This window comes from Ursus americanus, chromosome 16 (genome assembly GCF_024610735.1).
Source record: "Ursus americanus isolate L20-20 chromosome 16, mUrsAme1.1.p, whole genome shotgun sequence".
In the NCBI taxonomy this organism is placed as follows: domain Eukaryota; kingdom Metazoa; phylum Chordata; class Mammalia; order Carnivora; family Ursidae; genus Ursus; species Ursus americanus.
Genome location: NC_142142.1, coordinates 37,786,259 through 37,814,161, shown reverse-complemented (window position 1 = coordinate 37,814,161; position 27,903 = coordinate 37,786,259). Strand labels below are relative to the sequence as shown.

General features: G+C 48.3%; 1 protein-coding gene across 6 annotated transcripts in view; it reads left to right on the top strand.

Moving 5' to 3' along the window:
• Positions 1–27,903, top strand: part of NTM (neurotrimin) — a 929,604-nt gene that overhangs the window by 734,109 nt on the left and 167,592 nt on the right. For all 6 annotated transcript variants that reach the window (XM_087868273.1, XM_087868272.1, XM_087868271.1 and 3 more), the window contains one exon: positions 22,601–22,833. In XM_087868273.1, the coding sequence (XP_087724399.1) occupies positions 22,601–22,833 (233 nt within the window). The remainder of the gene's footprint in view (positions 1–22,600; positions 22,834–27,903) is intronic.

Sequence of the window (27,903 nt, the reverse complement as noted above, 5' to 3'; positions counted from 1 at the left end):
GCGGAGATCCAGGACTGGGGACCTTTGGACCCTGCCAAGGCTGAGATTAGTCTTAAAGGTAGTCCCTTCTGGAGAGGAGCCCAAGCGAGGTAAACAACAGGGGAGACCAAAGAGGGGTGTCTCCTGGTGTATAGGACACCTGGAGAGGCTGTGTGGGTTTTTCCCTCTGTAGTGTTCTGTAAGATTCTCTTCCAACTGCTTTTATTTAGGCAACTCTGTAGTCAGCAAATCAGCCTCCCCTGGGGCTGTTAAAGGCAAATCAACAGGGTTTTCATGGGAACAAATATTTATAACAAAGAACCTGGGCTCTACCAATGCCACCGACTGCCAGACTTCATAAATTTGGTAAGGGAGCCGAAAGATGGGTCTCCCCTGCCCAGGAGGAAGGAAACCAGGGTCCCCTGCCTATATGGGCCCTGGAGATGTTGCTCCTCTGGCCTGGAGCTGCCAGTGACAGACATCAGCAGGTATCAGAGTGTAGCCTCAGAAAGGGCCAGGCACACAGCTGACCGGGGGACACAGCGGGGTCCAGAGCGGAGCCTGGACTGCCGCCTGCCTTGCCCACGCCCCCGTCCTGCTCAGTCTCTCTCTGGAGCTCCTTGGTTGCTTGGCGTTTCTTTAAAGACACTTAATCTTAACCCTGCTCAGAATTTCCCCAAGTTCGGAGTCTGTCACAGTGCTGCTCAGAATTAGATTGGTGGTATGTGTGATACACATTACACACACACGCACATGCACACACTCAAACACACACATTCATCCAATAGGAAACAACAAAGAACCCAAGAGAATGGGAACCCCCGTCTCTCTGTTTTCTCTTTTCTCTCTGTTTACAAAATGTTCTCCTATGTTTTTCCTCTCTGGCCTTCTATGATTTTTCCCTTTCTCTCCTGTGCCGTGTCCTGTCAGCCTTCTTCTTTCTCCATCTTGACTCCCCCCGCCTCCTTGGCTTCTTTCTTTCTCTTTTCTCTCATTTGTAATGAGGCTGCTCGCTGCCGGAGGGTCAGTGCCGTATATCACCGAGGGACCAGCGTGAGGGCCACATTGACAAGGAAAGCTGTCATCAAATTTTACAGCTTCATATAAAATGCACTGTCCATGGCAAGGACAGAGAAGGGGCTGGAAGGGCACAGGGGTGGTTTGGGGAAAAGCGGGGAGACAGAAGAGAGGATCTTGAGTAGGTGAGCGGGGAGGTAAATCTATGTGCTTTCCACAAAAATGCATTCGTGGAGACAAATCTGCTATCTCGTGTAAACCCAAACATGTCCCCGGAAGGCTCACTAGGAGACCCATCAGTTAATAAGAGCTTCGGTGATGTGATGTGTGTGTGGTCCGTTGTACAGAGCCACGGAGAACATAGATCGAGGCACGGGAGTGCAGGGGAACCAAGGACAGGGTTATGCGTGTGACTGGCGGTCATTCTTCCTGTGGTCCTTTCCATGAACAATGTCGTGTGCATGTCCAGGATACCCCTCAACAGGTGTCTGTGTACCTGCCATGGGGCCAGCTGCTGTTAACCACCACTGAGGCTCAGCAGGGAGGCCCTGTCTTAAAGGCATTAACAACCAGGGTGGCAAGCGGGCCAGCCCACATGAATCAGTTAGAAAGGCACAGATGACGGTTCATTACCCAGACGGAAGTCCCTGCCTGCCCAGTCCTTCCCTCAACTTCTGTTCCTTCTAGGACCTTTTGCTAGCCAGAAACTAGGAGGCGGAATAGGACCTTGCTGGGGAGACTACGGGTCTCCCGGAGAGAGACCACCAGAGGTCCAGTCGCTACTCGGTACCTTAGTATGTGACCTTAAGCAATTGGGTAGGCTTCAGGGTCCTGGTGTGTCAAATGGAGATATTTTTGACATCGCCCTCAAAGAGTGGTTGTGCAGATTAAACTAGACAAAGTGCGTCAGGTGCTTACTTCGCACAGTGCCTGCTGCGTGCTGGTGATCAGTATGTTAACTAGTATTACCGTGGGGGCACCTGGGCGGCTTAGGCGGTGAGCATCTGTGATCCCAGGGTCCTGGGGTGGAGCCCCGCGGTAGGCTCCCACTCAAAGGGAAGCCTGCTTCTCCCTCTCCCTGCCCCCTGCTTGTGCTCTCTCGCACGTGTGCTTTCTCTCTTGAATAAATAAATAAAATCTTAAAAAAAAAAACTATTATTACTGTACACACGCCTTTGTTCTTGCCTCTCCCTTCCACCTTGAATGTTCAATCTGGGTAAACGTCCCTTGTCTCTGTCCCCCACCTCCAACCCCAGAGCCTTGCCCTACCTCAGGCCTTGCAAATGACGGCCTCGTAAATGCGATCTCTGCTTCTCCAACCCGCTCTCCCATGGGCAGCGATGGCCTCAGAACACAGATTTGTGTACCTTCCTGTCCTGTTTGAAACTCTTTGTACCTGCAGTTGTTTTACAGATTCCTTAGGGCAACAACACAGAACACCCTTCATGAAAATGTCTTTGCTTACTCGCCCCAGTTTTTTATATATTTGTTTCCTACCCAAAGCCTACTCTCCAGCCATTCTCCGTGCGGTCCTCATCTTTACACATCAAGAAAATCTGCAGAGCTTGTTTTCAATAATCGTGGGGGTAGATCATTATTTATAAAATGCAGTTGAAAACACCATAAGTGAGGGGCTCCTGGGTGGCTCAGTTGGTTAAGCACCTGCCTTTGGCTCACTTTGAGATCCCAGGGTCCTGGGATCAAGCCCCACCTCAGGCTCCCTGCTCAGTGGAGAGTCTGCTTCTCTTTCTTTCTCTCAAATAAATTAAAAAAAAAAAAAAAGGAATCTACAAGTGTGTTCCCTGTGCCTTTCAAGCCGTATGCAATAGGCACACTGTCCTGTTGTTCACTTTTGTGTCCCTAGCCCCTAGCACACTGACTTTCACACAGTAGGGATACAAAACACTTGTTTTGGTGACTGACTGAATAAATAAATACCGTTTCCCTTGAGGCCTGAGGAAGTTAGACTAAGTCTCCTGTCCCCACAAGACTTGGGGAAGTAGAAGAGGGGATAGCGTGCTGGTAGGTAAGTAGGGACAGACAGAGATTGGGGTCCAGGGTGGGAAGAGATGTGTGGGCTGTTGGCAGAGGAAGGAGCCCAGCCCAGAAAAGGGGCAACATCCCATTTTATAAGTATCTCAAGTCCCCACGAGCACTGCTGGGTGATGTGAGAGAATAGGGGGCTGAGTGGAAGCAGGGGTCCAGCTCTCTGTGTAGTGAGAGCCAACGCATGTGGACGAGAACAGAAATACGAACAGCCAAGATCAAGAGGACCCTGAATCCATCAATTCTTCTAGAAGAAAAGTCGGATGGATCGAAATTGTCGGTACGAGAGCGCAGGGAACAATAGCAGGGAGATGGCGTGTTTCTGCACCCAGCTGTGGCGAGTGACTTCCTAGTAGCTAGGTGCTGAGTTACAGGGACAGTGTTGAGGGTGACGAGGGATGCCAGCACTGGGTATTCACTGTGGGAGACGAAGGTGGCTCTTTCTTCTTCTCCCCTCCGTCACCCCTTCTTCTCTGTGATAGATGGGGACTGAGCTGTTTGCGGTGTGCAGAGGCTGACAAAATGAGGCGATCAGATTGGAAATCAAAGCTCTCACCACGGCTGGCAGTGTGCCGGGACTTCACAGCTACCTCCCATGCGGGGGCAGGAGCAGGGGGAGGAAGCAGCTGCTGTCATTTTCCCCCTAGGAGTTGTTTGGGGTTTTACTTTTATTTCTCCCAAGAGGAGAGGAGCTGGGGAGGGTAGGCAAGGCAGCAAAGGAAGAAAAGCAGAAAGAGAGCAAGAATTGGAATGCAGGAGGAGAAAGAGCCGTACAAAGGGACCAGGGGAGAGGGAGGCAATGGCAGAGCAAAGAAGCCTTCTGAATGTTTCTTTTCCTCCTCTTCACGGGTTGTGGACTTTGCATCCCTTCTCTTTGCCAGCTGCCCCTCCCGTGTTGCTAGAGGTGCTCTCTGTGATCTGTAAAATGTGGTTTAATTTATGATTCCCTCATCGGCTCCTTCGGCAGGTTGGGAAACTGAGGCACAGCACACTCAGGGCACTTTCAGTTGCTCAGTTTTGGTTCCTATTCTCATTCCTTTGTCCTGAAAATTCCAGAAAGTGTCCCCACCTTCACCTTACAGGATGAAGAATGTATTTGTTTCTTTTGCTTTTCTGACCCCTTCTCCTACCGCAAACTACCCCCACGGGGTCCCTGAGGCTGAGTCTTATGGGTTGACTCTGCCCTCTGCTGGATCAAAAGGTGGAGAATGAGGTGGAAAAGGGGACTCGTTCCAGAAAACGTACCCTGGCACGCTTCCCAGGAAAGTCTTTGGATAAAGCAACCTGAACCCTAAATGAATACAGCTCAATATGCCTGTGATGTATTAATATCCTGATAAGCTGGTCAGAATGTGTTTCCAAATAGACCTATTACATAAGTGGCAATAAATACCAACCATCGCTCCCCTCTCCGTGGTTTGTGCATAGAGAAGCATCGATAGGGTAGGATCCCAAGGCCGTGCAGACAGAGTCTTGGCAATTCTGACCTTCAGACTGATGGCAAGTCCTGAGCTCCTTATAACACACGTCCCGCGTGACATTCACATCACACGATTGTGCCCTTTGCCCGCCGTTTTAACGACTTTCTATTTTGTTTTACAACCTGCAATCTGCTGCATGTCCTGGTCAACAGTATCTATCTTTTCTGCTGTTGCTTGCTGCCTCGGATGCTTTTATGGGCATTGATTCCCTTCACTGGTTCCCCAAAGAGGTTCTTTTCCTTGAGCCAGAGCGTCATTCCAGCGGATTACAGTGTCTGCCACTCTGCGCTCCGATTTATTGCCATCCTGGGTTTTATTCTCTCCTACACTTGCAGCCAAGCCTCATTCATTTCGTTTTCTGGGGCGAGCAGAATGGAAGAAGTTGCTATTAATAGGAGAAAGGATGTCATGCCGGCAGGCTTAGTGATGTCTAGGTTTATGGTCTGCAAGTTCCAGAGCCTAGCTCTGGCCTACATCCACCTTTCTTCCTCTAAGTGACTGAACTAAGCGGCATTCCCACAAAGGAAGTGACCCTTTGAAAGTTTTACACTCTTTTCAGGCTTTTGGGGACACACAGTGTGCTTCCTTTGGGGCAAGCTCGTCCGTATGCCCTCCACTTTCCCCTGATGGTGACCATCAGTTTGCCTTTGGAAGAAGGCGGGGCAGGGCTGAAGATAAAGTCTGGGTACAGAGGGATGGGCAGGAGGGAGAAGGAGAGGGGAAACACATGACAAATGACACCCTGGGTCTTTCTAGGGTGGTTTGCTTTTCAGGTTTCCCAGACACTAATGCATATTAATCCAATTGAAATCACTCCACGGGTTTTATTTACTTTGATAAACATGTTTACTAATCATTTATCACAAATCAAATAGTAGAGCAATTTCTAAACAATGTCCTACACATAATAAATGTCTTTTGAATATGTATACAAAATGTTACATATCAACTGTCACTTCCCTCACGGGAACATTTAGAAGCTACTCGGGGAACAGAGAGCAAAATGACAGAGGCTGCCTCCCCGGGGACAGGCCTCAGCTCATGCTGGGCCGGCCCCAGGCTGTATAGATGTATCTCGCCTTCTTATAGGAACCAGAGCCACAGAGCATCTCCCAGTGGGTTATAGTTGTGGGTTTTAGTTGGAGGAGCTCCCCCAGCCAGCCAGACATGCCGGAAGATCCTGCAGGTGCAAATAGCTGGCAAAGGTCAGCAGCTCTCTGGACAGGGCTAACAGGTGTCCTTGGGCACGGACTGATGGGATTGGGCATGGAGGACGTCTCTTTGTACAGTGCTTCTGGGAAAACACAGTTTACAAAGAAGCAGTATGTATGTGGGGGTGGGGTGGCAGGTAGAGTCTATTTGGCCATGTATTCTAGAAGAGAGATGTGGAGGTCTTCATATAGGGATTGGTATCCTAAACTGTTTGCATTCTGAAAGAGCAGTACTGTAGAATGCACACGTCTGGGTAAGAAGTGTCATCACTGTTGGGTCTCCAATGATAGTTTAGAGCCAACCTAGAGAGTAGTTTTCCAGTCTCTTACACATGTATTGATGTAAAGTGTTTGGCTTCATCTCCAATAAAATAACAGAGGGATAGAGAAGAGGCACCAGGAGCCTGTCCAGGTCTTGCTGATTCTAAATGAGCTCTTTCATGAGGACTCTGGGAAACCTGACCCAATCATTTATATCCTCTGCGTTTCTATCCTCACTTTTAAGACAGGAGAAATAGAACTTAAGATGGAATTCCTAAATACAGACCTTGGGTGGGTTTTCCATGCCTGCCTGGAAGTAATGTCAGCTTTGGATCAATCTGCCGCTTTCTGTCTCCTGTAGATCTAAGTCATTGAAAAAAAGACTTGCTAGGAAATGAAAAGTAGATTTTTATTACGATTGGCTGTTTTTTCTTCAACACACACACAGAATAGTTGCCTCCCTCCACCAGTCATTTCGATTTGTTTTTCATATGGCTGTATTAGAAAGACAAGGAAGAAGAACGTAAAGAGTATGAGAGGTACGAAGAGCATATGGCCACAACCCTGGAAGACAATGTCAGGGATGCTGAGAGAGTAGTATGTCTTGCCCCACCCTTTCCTTTACCCTATTCCTTTTTCCCTTTTCCTGAATTTTCTGGGGGCAGTTTGGCTCAGGTTATTTATTAAGAACAACGTTAGCTCCTGCGGATAAAGTATTGCCGTTCATTTTCTCTTTGGGTGTTCTGCTGATAACTGAGCATTTTTAACAGGTTTTGATGAAGCTAAAATCCTATTCTTAATGAGAAGTACCTAATTCCAGAGGCTGTCAGGACTTGGGGAGTAGGAGACTTGTTTCAAGACTAAATATTCTCAAGAGAAAGGAGCTCAGAGGTGACCAATGATAGGAAATCATCTTGGCAGACAGGACCACTTGCGTCTAGCGATCATTTCATGAGTGGGGTAGGAGGAAAGAGACAGAGCTCAATCATGAGACCTGGTGAGCTTTGTTTGGGAAATGCTAGGGGATGCCTTATAAAGTCACAAGACTTAAGAGTGGAATGTTTCCCAAGTGGAAAGAAGGGGAAAGAACTACATTTTCATCCCTCTGACTTTTTTGTGCTTTTCTTGATAATTTCAATGAAAGGAGCAATCATGTTGCTAATTTTATTCCATGCATTTAAATTCTAATTAATATTATTTGATTCTCCTGTGTCCTGCTGAGGTGAAAGAAAATATGCTCCTTTACACTTTCCCCCCTCTTTCTCTCGAGAATTTGCATAAGAAGTGAAGTCATGTTTGCCTTTATTGCATTTTGAGTAATTGGCATCCTTGCTCTCACAATTCTCCTCCACTTTCTATTCTAACCTCCTAACCTGTCCTCTCTCTGTTCACCTTGGCGAAGAGAGGAGCACTTAAGGGTTTCAGACAGCTCTGCCCATCACAGACTAGGGAAGGCGTTCTGGTGGCGCAGACCGCAGACCTGGAGAGTTACACAGAGCGGCCAGGCCCTCCGAGGTCCCTTTGTCTTGTACAGATGAGGGAACGGACGTCCAGGGAGGTGAAATGACTTGCCTACAATCACACATTTCCTAGTCCTGGGTCTGAGGAGAGAGCTTTGTCTCAGCATCCGCCTTTGTTTTGATGATTCCACGAGATACAATGATATGTGGCAGGACTCTGCGTGCGGTCACGCACGAGGAAAGTTTGAGCTCATATTTGTCTGCTTAATTAACAAAAGGCTTTCATGGAATATCTGTTGCACCCTTCCTTCTCGTTTTGCAAGCGTTTGTGGAGCGTGCCCCGCGTCTTGGTGACTTCTGGTAGCGGGGCTCACCCGTGCTGCACGTGCAGGCATGTCAGGCTCCTGGCAGCCTGGACGAGTAACCATGGAGAAGAGTTGGAGAGATTCCAGTGTTTGGGTTGTGCCTGAGGCCAGCTATTGTCTCAAAGACACCTGGTTTAGGATAGATGCCTGCTGCAGTGTGCGTTTGCTTCTAGCAACAGATATTTACGAACAGACAGTGATAATGGGCTAGGTACCATGGTAACACAACTGGTCTCAGGGGGAGGAGGTCAAAATAATAAAGATAAAGAAAATACATTGGTCCTGCCTTCCCAAGTGCCATAGGGCTTGGTAGGCGATGTGGTGGAGGTGTGTCAGGCGCTGGGGTGTGTGGCTGTCGGTGCAGGTGTGGTACAGCCGAGGGACCCTTGTAAAAGCAGGCGTGTGGGGGGTGATAAGGTGGCAAGGGATGTTCTAGATAGAGGGGACAGCATGTGACACGGTTTGGAGTCATGGCAGGGCACGCGGCATGGAGGAATCTGCGAGAAAACTGTAATCACATGCTGTGATGTGGGTCCTGTGCAAGGTGATGGGTCTAGACAAGGCCAAGGGCATCCCGGTATGTCGTCCTGTAATGTTGTAGCTTCATACTGAAAGCCGTGGGAGCCACTGAAGGGTTTCGAATAAATGAGTCCAATGGTTTTGCTAGAAAAGAGGCAGCAAGAGAATTAGCTAGAAGGGCTCCAACTGGAGGCAAGAGCCCAGTTAGGAGACCGTGGTGCTACCCACCATCCGGGTGAGGCCACATTGGATCCCTCCACACACCCCCGCTTCCTGGGCTTCTGAGGGGGGTCGATCTGAGCGAGATTAAGGAATGATTTGAGTTTGCTGGGTCAAGATCAGGCAGTACTTTATGCAGAGAAAGAACTGGCTCTCCTACAGCGCAGCTAGAATTCCTTCCTATAGAGATCACTTAATAGAGAACACCACCAAAGGCACGGAGAGTTTCTGTAAAGGACTTGGATAATTATTTGCTCAGTGCCGGGTGAAGAAATTATGGCAGCAGAGGCGGCCAAGACAGCCCTAGCGCTCAGAGGACTGACTCGGTTGGGTGACAATTTTGCTTCTGCACCCCCGCCACCTCCTTTCCATCTCCGGCATCACTGTCAGGGCTGTGCCGGGCTTCCTGCCAGCGTGGGCACATGGGCCAGAGTGAAGGACCCTCTGCAGGGTTTCCTGCTTCGGGTTCCGGGGTGAGCGCTGTACTTTCAGGATTAAAATCGAACTGCTGTTTGTCTGCTGTTTGTCCTGCAGTGGCCCTACTTTCTTCCAGTTAAGTAGCTGTTTGTATCCTAAGCTCGGGAAATATGGAGCAAGGAAATATGGTCCCAAAGAGTGAGTACCACATCTCCACAGTTCTGGAAACACAGTAATAGAATGTTTAATGTTGAGCAGGGTGACGTAGGCAGGCGTTCGGTTATTTGGGATATCCGAAGAGTCGGGGCGACTGTATTTTTACACAGAAGATTTGTAAATATTAAAAAATCATTAACCCCTCCCTGTTCTTTAGAGTCCTTCATATACTTCCTGTGTTACCTGCTTTGACCCTCGTGACAGCCATAAGAGTTGAGTGGGCAGGCGCACTTTCCCCCCTTTGACACATATAAAAAACTGAGTCACACAAAGTCTAAGGCCTCAGGCTTGTCACGGCAGATTAGATAATAAAACAAGGGCCCAGCTCGTTCGACTCCATGGAAATTAGACCAAAAGCTCTGGGCATGATTACTGCTTCTCTTAAATATGAACATGCAAGCTGAGGTTATATCAGATAAAATATACTAATTCATGGCAGCTTCCAGATGGTAGAGATCTTGTTAAAGTCTGAGTAACACCCAGTGCCTTGTCAAGCTTTCAGAATGTTCATTACAGAATCTCTCTTGGAATCCACTAGCCTCAGAAATCACTAATTTTTTTTTTTTAAATCTTGGTTTAAGGAATCAAGAGATGCAGATTCTTATCCCCAATCATTCTTGAATCGAATAGCCACACAGCCATAGGCTCAGGCATGAAGTAACTGTATAGATTTAACCTCAGACTCTTACCTGTAGGGTGGTAGACCATCTCTCAGGACCCTCCAAGCACCAAATTTATATTGGTTTGTAAAGTTCTCAGCAAAAGCACCACTTCTGCAAGGCTTGCCCTGACCCCTTAGGCGAGGGTAGATTCCTGAGCACCCACCCGTTTTCTGCACAACACCCTGTAGTATCCGCTCATAGGAGACTCACACTTCATGATGATCTGCTTTTCGTTGCCTCTCTTCTGCATGAGCGGAATGTCTGTCTGTGTCTGTCTCGTTTGTCTCGGTATCATGTGGAGTGCTTAACACAATGCATGGCATGTAGCAGGTGCTCAGTGAACATTTGCCAATAAACAGATAATTCTGTTTAAACCGATTCTTACACACCTTAGTTAGTCCGCATCTTTGGAGTAACAACTAGACGTGAAGGGTAAAGAATGAGAAAGAGAAGGGTAAGCCTGGGGACAGGGTCGTTGGGAGGGCAAAGGTTATTAAATGGGTTGCAGAATAGGGGAGAGTCCTGTGATTCACAGACAGCCCTTAGCACAATCTCTCCCATCAGCCCAGTTTAACTCGATCCTGTCCACAGGAAAGCCTGCGTTCAGATATGTGATGCACGAATAAGATCCGGCATAGTTGGGAAGGGAAAACCTTCTTGAGAAGAGGACACCTCAGCATTTATGTTGTTTCTGGCAGTGGCTGGCTCCCAACCTCGGCTGTATTCTCTCTCCTGCATTGCTCCCCAAAGTGATTTTCCTCATGCCAGCCACCTCCCCAGACCCCTTAAATGCAGTTCAGTGCTATACACGGAAACATTCTAGGCCCTCTCTAAGATGACTGCAGCCTTCCTGCTTATGCCAACTCCCTCTGCACCCCCCCCCCAGAGCCCCTACTTCTATCAGACCAGACCCTAAACATCTGCCCCAGTCTCCACTTTCCTGGCTTTAGACTCCGTTTTCTACTTATGGAGAATACCTTCCCACCTGTTCTCTGTTTACGCAGACGTATTTGTGATTCCACAGGAGCCCAGGGCTCCTGCCTCCGTGAGATTGCCAGTGCACACCCTTCCTGCTCCCCGCCCCCCGCCATCCACCCCCACTACACACCTGAAATCCTCACCAGCTGTCTCCTTCCACACTTACACCTGCCTAGATTGTATTCCCCTTGGTGTCAGTGTCCCTAGATGGCCCCGCCTCCCTGTTGGCTCTTGTTGATTTCTGGCTCTCCCCGCCCCATCTCCTCTCTTTGGAGCCCAGGATACCCCCTGCCACCCACCCAGTGCCCTATACAGGGCAGTCTGCTTCCCTCTAGCACCTTCCTGCAGCCTCTGGAGCATTGCCCTTTCCTTTAGGGTTTCTCCTTCTGATCACAAAAACTTTGTGAGCATTACAAATAGGGCTGTCTCAGTTCTGGAGCCCCAGAAGCAGGCCCTGGGGATGGGAGTTTGTGTTGAAGGGACTTATTAAGGAAGTGCTCCCAGGAGAAACCCAGAGAGAGTGGGAGAAGCAGGGCAGAGAAGGGCAAGAAGCCAAGGAGAGGCTCAATTTCAGGCAAACATCCAGGAGTGCGGCTTCCGTTGGATGTGCGAAGGGACTCTGGCAAGTACGGAGAGCGGCTTCCCCACTCCTCCCCAGCCTGCTGCTGGCTACCCCGGGGGGGCACAGGCTCCCAGACTTCCAGTTCTGTGAGTGAGTGCAAAGGGGCTCTGTGGCCTCAAGGCAGCCCTACAAAGAGCTCCAGATGGGGACTGTTCAAAGCAGAACCGCACAGAAACCTGGAGAGGCACAGACCCGAGGAAGCTGGGCTGAACACTGGGCCATGTCCTGCCCAGGTGGGGACATTATAGAGGATCAAGAACCAGGGATCCAGGCCCCGTTTGCTGCCTCCTTTCCTCACCATTCTCTGGCTCCATGCTTCGGATCCCCGTGGCAGGCTGACACATCTCTGCTCTGGAGACCTGGTCTAACCTGAGGCTGGACACCCTTTCCCTCCAGGAATTAAGGCAGAACAACAGGTGTGTCTTTCCCTTAGGTAAACATACCTGGGAGATGTTTTTCTAGGTCTTCTGGCCTAGGAAAGGTTTTTTTTTTTTTTTTTTTTCTTTTGAAGATTTTTCATTTTATTTATTTGACAGAGAGATAGAGAGCACAAGTAGGCAGAGCAACAGGCAGAGGGAGAGGGAGAAGCAGGCTCTCCACTGAGCAGGGAGCCCAATGAGGGGCTCCATCCCAGGACCCTGGGATCATGACCTGAGCAGACACTTAACTGACGGAGCCACCCAGGCGCCCCTAGGAAAGGTATTTTTAAGGCTTCTCACCATCCTTGGTACATGAGCAAGATGAAATTGGCTAAGAGTGCCAGTTGGCCCTCCTCCCCCCTGCACTCCTCCATGTAGCCAACTTCCGTTTATGACAGAGAAGGGGAGAGGGGAGGGGAGGGCGCCGACGCTGGCCCACAGACGCCTTTAACAATAAACCAGTGTGCGAGACTGGCACTCCGCTAAGAGGGAGGTCCTCTAACAAACGACTGTCACAGGACAAAGCAATCTGACAGAAAACATGCAAACGGGGAGGTCTTCCACCTGGGGCCTGAGGATGCAGAGGGGCAGTGGGCCCGGGCCAAGGCTGTTCCTTCAAGGGGAGCTTCTGTCTTTCTGGGGGATACTCCCTGTCCCTCCTAAGGCATCACATCACATAGATTAGCTATCTGGAGAGGTCCAGTTAGCCGCTTTCCACTTAATTATTTTCATATTTCCTTGTTGTAGCAAACGCTGTTTTTCTGGACCCTGGAGACTCTCCCTCTCTCTTCACAGGCCAGCAGAGCCTCGCAGCTGCCCGGCGTGCAACTCCGAGTTGGTTCTGTTCCTCTGTTCCAGCTTTGTGGAACAGCCTCTCAGGTGGTGGAAGGGGCACGGCTGGCTTACCGCTGCCCCTGACTCCCAGGTGGGCCCTGGGCAGTCCCTGGAGACACAATGGCGCTGCAAAGAGGGGAGATAATGGGTGGCCAGGTCATTTAGTGAGAAAACAGAGAAGTCTCCTCCAATCCAGGAGCTCTGTCATTTTGGAATTCTAGCTTTAGTTGGCCTGTTCTTTCTTCTAGTGTGCTGTGGGAGCTTGAGGTAGCAGACCGTCTCTTCCTTCCTAGGGGATGAAAAGAAGAGCTCTGGCCTCAAACTGGATTGCTTTCATTCCGGCCCACCCTCCCCCCGACACAGGGTCATGCACGTACACAGTCTCCAGGGTGAGGACCAGGTAGAAAGGCAGCCTGTTTCGGATTGGTCAGAACTGCCTGGGTGTCGGCCTTCACACTTGCCGGCAGGAAGGAAGACGTCAGCTGCCCCTGGTCTAGGATGTGGTTTTGGCTTTGCAGGCCATGAAGTTCTTCCCATCCTGGGGATGTTCAAGCCCTAACTACAGGTGGTCTTCATCGGTGATGGGAGGGGCGCTAGAGGCAGGATCCAGGCCTGGGAGAGGGATTGAGAGTTGTCTCCACAAGGAATTGGAGTTGGGGCTAGTCCCGGAGCTGGAGCCAGAGCGACACCATGCTAGTTCACCTGAGGCGGACTCCTGGGCACAAGGCCTGCTAGACTGGTACATTTTTCTTAGCCGCTCCTGGCCCTGAGCTTGGGAGGAGGTGGGTACTTCCAGACCCCTTGTCCAGCATGGTACTACATGTCTAACAGGTATTGTCCACCCCACTTGAACTGAGCGAGTCCCGGTTTTCCTAGTGTCATTGCGATAAGTGTTTGGACTGGATAATATTTAGTTGTGTGCTCCCTACTTATACCCTGCTGGTCTGGGTCCAGCTTCTTCAGGATGAAGCTTCATCTTGGGTGCAGGCTTTGCATGGATCAGCTGGGGAGGACCAGGATAGGAGACAAAGAAAAGAAACAAAAAGTTTGCAGGCAGATTCAATCCCTGGAATCACATTTCTTTCCATGCTGGGAAGGGCCACTCACTGGAAGACAAAGGGACAAGATCAATTTTGGTGCCTTTTATAGCCATCGGTAATTTTTTAAGGTAGCCACTGCAATGTTTTCACTTTGGTTCTCTGGTCCTTCTTGTCTTCAGGATAAACTAAAAAAATCTTCCACACAGCGTACTGCACAATCTACCTGCCAAAGTCAGGGTTCCTGCAGGGAAAAAGGATGGCATGCTGAAATCGAGTAATTTGAGGAGAGTTTAATAAAGTGGATATTTGCAAAGTTGGAGCCCGAGTGTAGGAAAAATGCAGGGGGGAGTCCGGACTGCATGGCTAGGATAGGAGGGCATCATTAACACCTGCAGGGCTGAGGGGATAAAAAAGGAGGAGGTCACAGCTCCCACCAGAGAGAGAGGGCTGCATGAAGAGGCCCACTGGCCAGTGGCTGTCATCTTTGACAGAGGGACATTGACCGCCTGTGGCAGCCTCTCTCCTACCTCCTCCACCCCATCTCCTGCCACTGCTTCCCATCAGCCTAACCCAATGGGAAGCTGGAGGACAGAGGACCCTACTGATGTGATTCACATTGGTCAGTCTGCGGTGGATCGAGGGGACACAGAAATAGCAGTGCACTCACTCACTGGCTTCATCTCCCCTAACTTTTCTCTTCTCCCAAAGCCAGAGAGCCTAAAGAGTCCAAATTTTCAACCTTCTGCAAACATACCAGGAATTTTAAAGCTCCATTGTACTTTGCTTATGCTCTTCCCTCTGCCTGGAAGGCTGTGCTTACCCTCTTGTATTTAGCAAGTGCCTTCTCACCTCAATGGCCACCCTGACTCTCACAAGATCCAAATTGCCCCGAAAGTAACCAGGAGTCCTGGGAATAAAAAAACAAGTATTTACTTCCTGCCTTCCCAGATTCCACCTATCACAGGAAAATGGACCATAAGCGGAAATACACACCAGGATAAAAATATGTCTGGAGAACATTGATGGGGGAGTAAACATTTTTGCAGAGGAAGGGTAGTGGGGATAGAAAACAATATTTAAAACTGCCCTTGATAGGGGATAGGAACTTGTCTAACACACAGTGAGGAAGGCCATTCCAAATACAGTAAGTTACTGAATCCTACATGCGAACAGAGTGTCAGGTAACAGTAAGAAGTAGTCCATACACCATACACATCTTGCCTAAAGCTGTCGGGGTGGCAGCTGAGATGAGGCTTTGCAGGAGATCATTCGCTGAAGCCCAGGGCTCAAATGCCAGATGACGTCCCACATGAACTTCCGCTAAACTTTCCCTCAGCATTTCTGGGTTCCCTCACCTAGGGAATGTTGGTTTTTAACAAGGGGGTCAGGGGACTCTCCCCTATGTTTGGACGATTTTGTATATGTCAGGAAAAGGAATGAGAGAAAAAAAAAAAATGCCTCCTGGCTGCTTGGCTTTGGTCACCTGGGGAAAAAAAAGGCTCTATTGCTTTTCTCTATGGTTGTATGACGAGAGCAAGATGACCCATCACCCGCATTGCTACATACATGTGACGCAGCTATTGAATAAGGAAATGGCTTGTGGGAGCTGTGGCTTAGAAACGTGGTATGACCTACTGGGTAGTCCCAAGGCCCTTTAGCATTTGAGCTGGCATCGGGGTTTTGCCACTGGCACAAATCACAATGTTACGCCATTCATTTCAGACAAGTCATGGCCCCCCGAGCTCAGCAGCTTTTTTGAGAGGATGCTACTTTATTTGACTTGGACAGGAAGGACAGATGGATAGGTGTGCTTATGGAGAACACTTCTCAGACGTCCACAAAGCCAAGCCTTCCGGATTTATCTTCAAGACTTTAGAGAAGTAGAAGGTGATAGATCCCACTGTTTGGATGCCCTCAAAGAGTGAGTGGGCAGCCATGGATTTGTGTGCTTTTTATGTTGTAAATGCAGGCAGAGTCCTTAACCCTTACAGCCAAGGGCTTTTCTGGACACAGCCTCCGTGATCTTTTACTTCTCAGGAGTTTGTGGAAGGTGAGAGAATTTAAACAAAAATTAACCCATCAACGGATATTTATTGAATGCTTACTCTGTACTCAACAGGATGTCGTGTAGGGGCACATGAGAAAAATAAGGCGTGGCCCTTGCTTTCAAGAACTTCCGTCTAGTTAGTGATGCAATATACATGCATGGAAGATGGGAAAGCAGGATATATGATAGATTGTAGACTTGCATTGTTTGGGGAGTTTTGACTACATGCAAAGCCATGCATTTACATGCATGGTTCCATTCAATCTCTCATTAACCCCATGCAGGAGAAAATGTTATTTCCATTGCAGATGAGTGCAGTGAAACTCAGAGAGGTTCGGAGGGCTTATTGAGAGGCAATAAGCACAGACCTGGGACTTTGATTCCAGCAGTCTGAGTTCAGAACCTGTTCTCTTGCCTCTCTCCACCGCCTCCCTTAGACCACAACTACCCGGCAGCAGTGTGAGCTCCCAGGGCGGCATGTGCACGGCTGGGTTTTACCCCCAGTTCTTTCTCCTCTAAGATTTTGCTTCTACCCAGGCATGGCATGGACAGCTTTGTTGTCTTCATAACTAAGAAAGATTTGCTAACATGCATCTGTTTTTCTTTTTAATGTAAAGCAAAACAGTCATAGTTGAGGGATTCAAGGCCAGTGTGAACTTAAGGCCAGTTAAGTTCAGTGTTTTTGTCTCACTAGGATCCCAAACAATTTTATAAGTATCAACCTGAGTTTAGACCCTAGTAGGGGCAAAATTAGCAACCCCACTAGGGAAGACTTCTTCTGCAATAAAGAGCTAAGGTACCAGTGATGTCTGAATTTTCAGCAGGTCGGTGATAAAGCATCTGGCTTCGTCTGTTTGTTGGTTTCCCCCCAGGAACAGGTCTGGAAGACGCCCATGCCAACTCTGTGGGACTGGGTGGTGGTATTTCTCAGCCATCCACATCGCATCGATTCTCCATGAAGCTTGCGGGGAGGGGCAGGGCACCAGCCAAATGCTCAGAGGAACCAAATTTAGGGGCAGCTGGAGCATTTCTCTGCAATAAGAAGAGATTGTGACCAGGTGCTGTGAAGGGCGGAAGCTCTTATTTCACTGTAGTCTCAAGCGTTGCTTGAGACGTGTTGCTTTTCAAAAGCAGTTAAAGGACCATTTGATAGAAGGAATGGTTGGATTACCCACTGTCTGGATCCATTATAGTCCTCAGATCTTCAGGCAGGGTGTTTAAGAAAGGCCAAGCCTGGATTTTTCTCTCTTTCTTTAATAATCCTTCCCTTTATTTCAACACTCTCTTTGTCTCTCCTTAGAAGATTCCAAGCAGATACTTTTTCTCTATTTTCTTCCAGTTTCTAGACACGCACTCACCATCTCCCTCCCTTTCTCATTTCATTCCAGATCCAGAAGTAGCTTGATGCCCTGAGTCCATACTTTTATGGTTTTATCTCTGCAACCCCTCATCCTGGGCTTGCTTAATCATTTTTTTTTTTTGCTACTCCTCAATGTATAAATGCAGCAAGTATAATAAAGCCATCATTCATCAGCAAGAAATGAAGGACATAGAGGGCTGCATTTTTAGAGCTTTGGCACAATTGATGCAGCTGCAGAAAATGACAAGTGTGACAGCTTTCTCTGCCGTATACTGGGCTCAGGTGCGAGGTCCAGCATGGGCATGTGTGGCTGGTGTTCTTCTGGTCAACTACACATGAACCTTTTCATCATTAAAGAAAATGCATTGCCGATCCATGTGACCCGCACACCCTGGATGATCTCGGTTCAAATAGACCAGGCTTTCTTTAAGAAGAAATTTCTCCAAGGAGCAGGGTGCAGACAGACATGCAGACTGAGAATAGCCCTGTGGCTCATCGGTGAAATGATAAACAAGCATCTCTAGTAGGCTCTGTCTATCTGTCTGTCTGTCTGGATTCTGCCAGGATATTGCATAGGTCAGGCCATGGGCTGTCCATGGGGACCACACACAGACATGATGGGAGAGGAAGATCATTCACACAAACGTTGAAGGCTGATGGCCACTGGCCAGAGGGCTGGAGGATGGAAGTGAGCACAGCACTGAGGCTGGAGGACAGGAGGCTTTTAGATTTGAGAAATGTTTGGAGTTGGGGAGTTGGGAGTTCCAGGGCTCAATCCAGAAGGCTTAGGTCTGCAAAGGCTTGTTTCTCTTTGTTTGTCTGGCAGGATGCGTGGAGAGGTTGCTTGGGTTGGGAGCCCAGTGTATCTCAAGAATTTGGGAAAAAGGTGCCAGAGGCCGGGCACCTGGGTGGCTCAGTCAGTTGAGTGTCCCACTCTGGATTTTGGCTCAGATCATCGTCTCAGGGTCATGAGATTGAGCCCTGGGTCTGGGCTCTGCACTCAGTGGGGAGTCAGATTGAGATTCTCTCCCTCCCTCTGCACCTCCCCCTGCCTGTGCTCCCACGCTCTCTCTCTCTCTCTCTCTCAAATAAATAAATAAATCTTAAAAAAATAAATAAAGGTGAGAGGATTTCAAGGTTTGGGCAGGGCACTTTCACCTCTTTCTGTCTCTCCATCCTCCTTGCTGGCCTATCTCACCCTGATCTGTGACTATCTCCTGATGACAAGTGCCGTGACCAGCTGTGCTTGCCTGGATTAGGGAGAGTTGGGTTTGAAGCCTTCCCTCCTTCCCATTAATCATACCGTCAATTACCGAAATACCGTGGTGTGTTTGAGGAGTCATTTTGTAGACCTATGTTAAGGGCCATCTCTGCAAAATGGGAGCCTGTTGATGGAATTTCCCACCCTAATCTTCTACTGACTCCCCACCAACCAGGGCATTCTTTGCGAATAATTATGCTTGCTTTTACTTTTTTTCTTTTCTTTTTTTTTCTAACCCAGGAGAATTGTCTCCTCTGCATTGTTGTGGAGACTCGATAAATGGGACAGATAGATGGGGACAGGTATGAGGAGGTGACAGTAGTTGGCTGCCAAGTTACCTTTGTGATCCATCTCTGCGGAAGCCGGCCGCAATGCCGTGGAGACTCAGCAAGACTGATCTCCAGCAGTGACAGTTTGGACATGTAGACATGACCTTGGATGTGCCCAAAACCACAGCTGAAGCTGTGCCAGTTTTTCAGTGTAGTATATCACAGGGGCCGCATAACCGTGCTGGAATTGGCTGCGTTCGGAGCGTTAGCGTATCTGCGAATGAACATCTTTGGCCCTGGAAACACAGTGCAAAGCAGTGAGACTACTTCGTTGCAGTCAGTTTCCAATAATTAGACACTCACAGGAAGCCCAGGACCGTCTTCTCGGATTCATCGAGAGGCTGAGATGCCCCCACTGTGGGCATCAAAAACAATTATTCAGGCCGTGTAGAGGTTGTTGATCAGAATTTCCTGCACCACGGCTGGCCATTCACCTGGTGTCTGGTTCCATTTGAGCGGCTGGAGGAGCAAATAGCTGGGCCTCAGCTCTGGCTTCCCAGAACATATTGGTTACAAGGAAGTTCTCTCCCGTAAAGTAATGGAAACCTATTTCAAACAAGGGTCATTTCCTAGTGCCCACTTGCTCTGCAGATCTCGTTTCACCAGAAACCAGATGTCTGAATTAATGGATTTCAGGATGTGGTCTCCAGACCAGGGAGGGACCAGCAATCCGTACGTTATCAGGGCTTCCAGATGATTCTGACGCACACTGAATTTAAATGTTGGAGGGCGTTGGAGAGGGCTTAAAAGGACATTCGAGAACACTGAATTTGAAACAAACTAAAATAAAGCGGGTCTGAATCCTGACTCTGCAACTTAATATCACAGTGATTCTAATCAATTCAGGTATTTTTTCAATTTGGATATTTTTTTAGCGTGACTTAACCCTATCTGTAAACTAGCATCAATAAGCGAACCCACCCCATTTTTGAGACAGTAACATAGTCTGTATAATAGGCTTGGGTAGTACCAAGCATATGAGAAGATGTGTTCAATAAACATTAGCCATGAATATGAATTTCAGAGTTTCTCTGCTTGGATCCAAGCAAAATTTATTTTTTTTAATTTATTTATTGATTTTAGAGAGGGGGGGAGAAAGAGTGATTCCAGGACAGCAGGGAGGGGCCAAGAAGAGGGAGAGAGAATCTCAAGCAGGCTCCAAACTCAGCACAAAGCCCGGCGTGGGGCTCAATCTCATGACCCTGAGATCACGACCTGAGCCCAAATCCAGAGTGGGATGCTTAACCAACTGAGCCGCTCAGGCGTCCCCCAAGCATAATTTAGAGCAGGGACCACCCTTAAGGTAATTAAGACAAATAACATCCCAAGTGTGTTACCAGGAAAATATGCTATGGAGTGTATTGTTCTTCAGGGATTTCAAACCACTGTGGTTCCAAGTCTGGATTTCAGGTGAGGCAGCCTGAGAGGACGACCATCACGGAAGTCTGTGAAGAACCGAAGGGAAGGGATGGCATTAGGAGCTTCCTCTGTTGGCTGGACTTCTGTACTTCTCATTCACTCTCAGACTTCCGGGTATTGTCACCAAAGCCAGAGGCAGTCTTGAAGTACACCCTGGACCAGACCAAACTTAGCGTGTGTTCTAGTTACCTAGAGATGTTATTAAAATGCACATTCTAATTCATTGCCACTGAGATGGGGCCAGAGTTTCTGCATTTCTACCAGGCGCCCATGGGATGATGATCTGCTGGTTTTTGGACCACACTTCCACATAGTGAGGGGCTAGCTCAGTGCTTCCCCGCCCCTAATGTTCGTACATTTCACCTCTAGGTTTATGCTATTTAAGGAATGGTAAGGAGCCATCCGCATTGGTGTCACTTGAGAGCCTACTAAAACCGCAGACTCTCAGGACCCATGCCAGACCTACCGAATCAGTACGTGCATTTTAATAAGATTTCCAAGAAGCGTTGTAAGCATGATAAAGTCCAAGATCCACCTGGGGTATGTATTTATTCGCACAGAGCCCTACACTCAGAAGGACCCTGCACATGGTTAAATGTTCTGCTCTCAATATCTTGAAAATCTTAACAATTCTTGAACAACGAGCTCTGCCTTTTCATTTTATACTGAGCCCTCCAAATTATGGAGCTGATTCCAGACACATGGCTCTATACCAGTGTTTTTCAAACTTTGGTAGGTCTATAACCCAACTGGGATATTGTTAGAAATTCTTATTTCTGGATACCCTAAGACTGAATCAGTAGGATAGGAGGTGAGACTAAACACCTATAACAAACCCCTCGTGTGATTCTGATGCAAGTGGCCCATTCCCTTGATCTTTCCCTAGTAGAGTCATTTCTGTCCTGCATTTTCCAGGAAACACAATGAACAGCACAGAACTTGCTAGACACCAGAACAAAGGTGTTTCTGGTGAAGCAGCTTTCCCTATAGGCGTTCTCAGCAAGGCTCCCCACCTGTGCCTGAGTGGCCCCGCAGTGATCCTGTGACATTTACACAAGTACAAGCGGAAAGAAGGCATGATACAGGATATCTCATCTCGAGAGGGACCGCCCGGGGAAGCTGGTGTGCTCAGCGGCATTTCTTAGGTTTTTTATGGTCACAGACCATTTTGAGAACTCAGCAGCGGCAGTCATCCCTCCCCTCTAAAGAATCTCCCTTTGTACATTCCAAGGAGCACACGGGACCAGGAATTAGACAGATGTCCTGGCTGAGATGTCTGTCACTTCCTAGCTCTCTAACCTGGCCAAGTCACCAGATCATTCCAAACGATGGAGTTCTGATCTTTAAAGTAGAGAATGAGTAAGATCATCTACTTCACAGATTTGCCGCAAGAATCAAAAGAGACAGTGTGGATGTAAAAGCATTTTGTACACTGCAAAAGAATGTATAAATTTGAGGCATCATTATACATACTGAGCTACATTGCTATTTCCAGCATTATACTTAGGATCAGGACACTGTGTTTGTGAATTTCGCCTAAGGCCATAGAACATACTTGGTGTATTGAGAGAGGGAAATGAATACAGACAGAGAGATGTGATTAGGACTTGGCGAGAGAAGCTGGGAGATTTGAAAGTGTAAGGAAAGAGAAGGGAGCTTCCACAATTTGGGGACTCCAGATGCAAAAATAAAAAAGACAAAATCTATTTTTACATGTGCAAACAGTTTTGAGATTTTGGAAAATGCCTTTAGTCTCTCAGTAATTGAACATTTCTGCCCCTGGGTATAATGAAGATAAATAGCGATGGTGGTGGTCCATATTTAGTTTTGACTTCAGAAGCCTTCTGTTAGAATTCGCTATTCTGAGATAATGTTTAGTAGTTAAAATCTGGGTCTCTGTGATCTAGCACATATTATCTGTGTGGCTTGGGAGAGATATTTAGTTCCTTTGTTCTTCCGTTCGTTTTCCCCACAGAACCTGCTCATAGGGTTGATAGAAGTACCGGATGACTTAGTACTTCCCAAATACCTACAGCGTGGGAATCGTTGTGCAAAGGGAGAGCTGATGGTGCTCCGAGGGTCTAGCCGTTCTGGGTATGGAAGATGCCTCCAGTTATAAGTATTGAACAGTTGTGACCACGGAAGTAGTCCTTTGCTCAGGTGGTTTTAGAAGCACCGAACTACTCAGGACCCAGAAGTCTCAGATAGCCAGTGTTCTGAGGCCGTAATCCCACAAGACCTCTGCTGCTCAGTTCCAGAAAGTGCCACTCATGACAAACCAAACAGGACATGTATATGTGTATACTGAGGGTAGCTGGGGGGCGGGGAGGGGGTGAAGACAGAGCATGGTGACAAGTCGTCCTAGCACTGCCAAGAAGACCTGATGGCCCCCACTTCCTCTCTGGTCCCTGGACTTACCCATCTGGTTTTCCCCCCAGGTGCACAATTGACAACCGGGTCACCCGGGTGGCCTGGCTAAACCGCAGCACCATCCTCTACGCTGGGAATGATAAGTGGTGCCTGGACCCACGCGTGGTCCTCCTGAGCAACACTCAAACCCAGTACAGCATCGAGATCCAGAACGTGGATGTGTATGACGAGGGCCCGTACACCTGCTCTGTGCAGACGGACAACCACCCAAAGACCTCGAGGGTCCACCTCATTGTGCAAGGTAGGCGGGGCTTGGTGCAGCGGTCTGGGTGGGTGGCTGGGAGAGCCCCTGTCAAACACTTTTTCTATGATCCTCAGCACAGATGAGTTCTGTTTGTTCCATCCAGCCAGGACAACAGGACAACTAATTGTCATTTTGCCATTAGAAGCTGAATTTTGAAATAAGTTTTCCCGTTGAATAGGACTAGGATTTTTATTTTTTTTGCTTTTGTTCCAATAATATATTTTCTCAGAAAATTATCTTCTAATTATTGCTTTCCTTGGCTTTTTTCTCCTCTTAAGTTTTTTTTTTAGGTTCCATCCAGTTCTAAGCTTGCTTTATTTTAAGACCCGTGTTTTAGCTCTTCTGGCACTCACCACACACGCGCTATACCCTCCCACAGCCTTCAAAGAAACAGAGCCCATCACAGATGCTCGAAACGCCCACCTGGGACACGCCCTTCACAGCCACCCCCACTGTCTCCAGCCTGCTCGTGTCTCTCATCTCCCAGCCCTGGGTTTCTGGTGCCACTTCTCCCTTTTAATAACCTGCCTCTGATTCTCCGTGTTTGGTGGCACCCCAAGTTCCTGCCCCCTCTTTCTGCACCCCTCACCCCCAGCTTTTGAGGCCTGTGTATTGGTTTTGGTTTTGCCTCTCCCTTGATTTCGACCTCTCTGTGTTTCTCAGGCCCTGGGGCTGGTGCTCACCTGTTCCTGGCGAAGCGAAACTGGCCCCAGGACATTCATACAATACTTTACCATGGCGGACAGTTCCTAATTAGGGAGAAAGAGCCAAGAACCAGACTTGGCTGCTTATGGGGTGTGAGATGTGGATCAAGTTTCTGACTGGGCTTTGGGGTTTCCTTCTGTAAAACGGAGTCACTGTTGTGCTGAGCTTGCTGAATTTTACCTGACCCTTAGAAGTGGGCCTGGCAGCTACAGGGTTGGGTAAGTGTTAGCCATCAATATTTTTTTTTAATACTGATACTACTTTTTAGCTTTTTAAAATTCTTTTGCAGTGGGCCAAATACCTCATTTTTTCATGTCAGAAGCTTCAGCCTGGAGTAGTGGAGCCTGGCTCCTCTGCTGGGGCGTCTTTCCCAGACTAGTTCCCGGTTCCCTTCATGCAGCTGAACGGCATCCAGGGCAAGAAGCCCCTTAAGCGGAGGCTCTTTTGGCCACCCCTCCTCGTCAGGTCGCCCAAGGAAAGGGGAAGGGATTGTTAGGTGCTTGGCTAGAGAAACAAGGGCAGGAAAGAGGCTGGAGAAGGAAGAGCGTGACGTTGCTGGTGGAATTAAGGGAACCTGAACTGTGAGAAGGGAGGAGAATACACGTCCTGGGTTGTGGACATGTGCCGGGAAAGGTGAGGCAAGGTGAGCGGGGATGAGACATACCACAGCAAGGGCACTGTGGCCCTCGCTCTGAACAGGGGCCGCAGGGACGTCTGCACCCCTCGTGCTGGGCCAGAGCTTGGCCATACCATGTGGTTCTTATTTCTTTTTCTCATGCTAAAAAGAAATTATGATGGCTTTTTCTATTAATTGTTTCTATAAATGAGTATTTTTCAAACTGCTGGCTGCAACTAGCATTGTTTAAAGAGGATGGAATTGCATAGAAGGTATCACAAACAGCAGACTAAGTATCCTTCCATAAGACTTTTGTTTCAGGGTGTGTAAGTTTTTGATGCAAAACACAGTTTCGGGGGGGGGGGCTGGGTGGCTCAGTCAGTTAAGCGTCCGACTTTCGATCTCAGCTCAGGTCTTGATCTCAGCGTCTTGAGTTCAGGCCCCACACTGGGCTCCACACTAGGCATGGGGCCTACTTAAAAAAATAAAAAATATCAATCAATCAATCAGTCAATCAATCAAAATACATTTTTTATGGTGGATAGTTGACTGAAAAGTTTAAGGATCACATCTGATGAGGAGGTCTGGCGACTGCTCCAGGGACACCATCTGTCATCTTTCCCAGGGGGTGCTTCTGAAGCCGCCCCCCATGCTCCCTTCACGCCCCCACCTGCACACGCTTACTGTTGGGAGCAGGCTACCCTGCACCGCCAAGGAGAAGTTAGCAAATGCGCACTAGTACAGATATGCGCTTTAGGAAGCAGAGCCTTTCTGGAACCAGAATATGGAAAGAATAGTGAAAAATGCTGAAACCTCCCTGAAAATAAGGACCATGCTTTTGTCATTTTTTTTTCTTAAGCCCTCCCCTCTCAACACACACACCTATATACCCACGCATCCCTGCCCTACTAAGTACCCAGGAGAGTGCCTGATCCAAAGTGCACATTGAATAAATGCTTATGGAAGCAAATGGCTGGAATTATAGTGCAGAGGCGTTATACAGGCTGCAAGAGGGGAAGTGGAGTGCATGTGGGGGTAGAGACGTGGGGGGGGCGAGGCGAGGGGGTCTACATCAATCTTCACTCATGTCCAAGCTAATGGAAAATGTCTAATCCCCAGCTAGGTGTTTACATCTGTGACTTGGCTGGGTGGCCTCTTAGCATGACACACCACCTCAAGTATTGGAATCTCATCTTGGGCTAATTTTCGAATGCTGATGGGTGTATTGATCTGGAAACAAGCTAGGTTAAAAAAGGCACTGGTCTTGTACACAGACTCAGCCCAAGCTAATCCGCTGTCGATATGCCTGGGCTGAGCATTATTGACACTTTAATGAATAGTGGACCATAGTTTTTCAGAGCCGACCTGTCCCCCCTCTTAAAAGCAATCAGACAAACTAAATAGAGCCAGACTCCCCCATTTCTGTATTGGAAAGAGGATACATCACCATCCAGCATTTAAAAAAAAAAAGAAATATATTTATCTTGGGATCATTTATTGTACTGAACATAAACCCTAATTCCCCTAGCAGGAGCTGACTGTCTGGATTTTGTTGAAGTTGCTATTCAACTCTGAATACAGCGCTGCTGGAATGAAAGTCAGACATATTAAGTTTTCAAAATGGTATTACAGTCATTAAACACTCACAGACATATACTCACACGTGCAGGCGCGCGCACACACACACACACACACACACACACACACACACACCGGTAGTAGCAGGAAGAACTAACCGACAGTCCGCCCCGAGTATATGTATTTATACATATGTAGTCAGCTTCACATACAAATAACCCCACGCAGAAGGAAGGTAATCACACTTACATGGTATCATGTGAGCCGCTTAAAGGAGAGATTATGTCTTTCCTCTTGTTATCAAAGCACCCTTTGTCCCCACTAGGGCTTTGTTCTGGATCTTCTCCATGGTTGTGATTGAGTGTGCTTAGTTCTTGCTGGCGGCTGGGATGCCACCTTTGCATCTGCCAGAGAATCAGACCTTCGGCCCTTTGTGATGCACTTCTTAGTGCTTCATTCCTTCATGGGGGAATAAGCACTGACAACTCCGCTGCTCGTACTTTGGCCAACTGCTTAGCTCACGGAGATCAACGGGAAGCTGCCCTCGAAGAGTTAGTTCCCATTCGTGTGGAAACGGCTTCTATATCGTTTGTCCAAGTCATACCCAAGAATTCATTTTCTGGAAGTATAGCTACTGTTGGCTGAATCCTTCTAGGGCACCCACCTACTCCAGATGCCCCTGGAAACACCTGCAGTGAGGGTGCCCTTACCTGCATGTTCTCTGATTATACATTTTAATAGAATTCAGAAATGACTTGTACAGCAATCGGGCTGGTCTTTTTGCGTGGCAGTGCTCCTGAGCATGGCCTGTCCCTTAGCTCAGGCACAGAGGTGAAGGGCGAGGGGACTTTCCTTGGTTCATGCTTTCCAGGGCTTCCAGCATCTCTGGTCCTTCCAATCCTCAGGACAGCCTTTCACTGGTGGCAAGTTCTAGGTGTGTTTTTTCTTTAAAAGGTAGCTCTGGGGCTACCTAAATTCTCCTAAATCTTCCCCAGGCTGATGGGGGCGGGGAAGGTTTCTGAAGGTCCTGGCAGGGCTGGTGAAGTGGCTGGAATGTGGACTGGGTTGGTCTGGCCTGGGCTGCAGGGTCCCTGCTGTGGGTAGTGGAGGGGTTGGAGGACCAGCTAGTCAGTGGAGCCGTGGGGAGCACCAGGTGGAGTAAGGGTGAGTGGCAGGTCACAGAGATCTCAGTCTCCGTGTCTGGGAATGTTAGACCAGCCTGCCAGGAGAAGGTGACAGTTCTTCTGATTTGCATTGTCCGGGGTCAACATGGAGGGACGTGCGATCTCACGGCTGCAGGAACTGAGCCCAGGTGATCCCGTGGAGCAAGTCTTCTAGATGAGCCAGGAGTAAGGGACAGCTTTGATGAAGAGAGTGGCTCTGGAGGCGGTGTGGGAAGAGGAAGAGGGAAAAGGCAGCAGGGGCTGGTGGGGGGGGAGGGGGAGGCGACAGGAGAACTGAACTAGGTACCTACTCGCCACAATGGCCATTGAAAATTAAATGAGCTAAAACCAAATAAAATTTAAAATTTACTCCTTCAGCCGCACTAGCTACATTTCACGTGCTTCTGTAGCCATGTATGACCAGTGGCTATTCTATTAGCCAGGAGAATATTCTCTCGTCTTAGAGAGTTCTTTTGGGCAATGCGGTAGGTGACTATCATTACAGGCCAGTCCATGTAAAAGCAAGAGTGGGTTTCATGAATGTAAGAGGTCAGGTGTGGTATGGAAAAGAGAATGGAATTTTGGAGACAAGACAAATAAGAAAAGACAGGCGTCTGTTAAAGACAAGAGAGGATTATTACAAAGATGGAGGACTGAGTTCTTCTGTTAGCTAAGGCAGAGAAGAAAGGCCAGAGTCTGAAGATGTATCTGGAGGAAAATAGAATTTGGGGGTTGGTTACTGGTGGGGGCGGGGGCGGGGGCGGGGGAGGGAGTGCACCAGGGCACTGAGATTTTACCTGAGCGTTCTGGAACATGTTGAGACTAACTCATCTAAAGCCTTATGCACTAATGCTTCGTGTGGCAGTGTCATGAAGCACTTCGGACCCTCGGACTTCTTAATTTTTAGATACCTTGAATACTCCATTCAAAAGGAGTTTGTGAAAAGTAAGAAATACCACCCATGTATTTTCACGCCCACTTAGGCAGCCAGAACACAATCTTTTA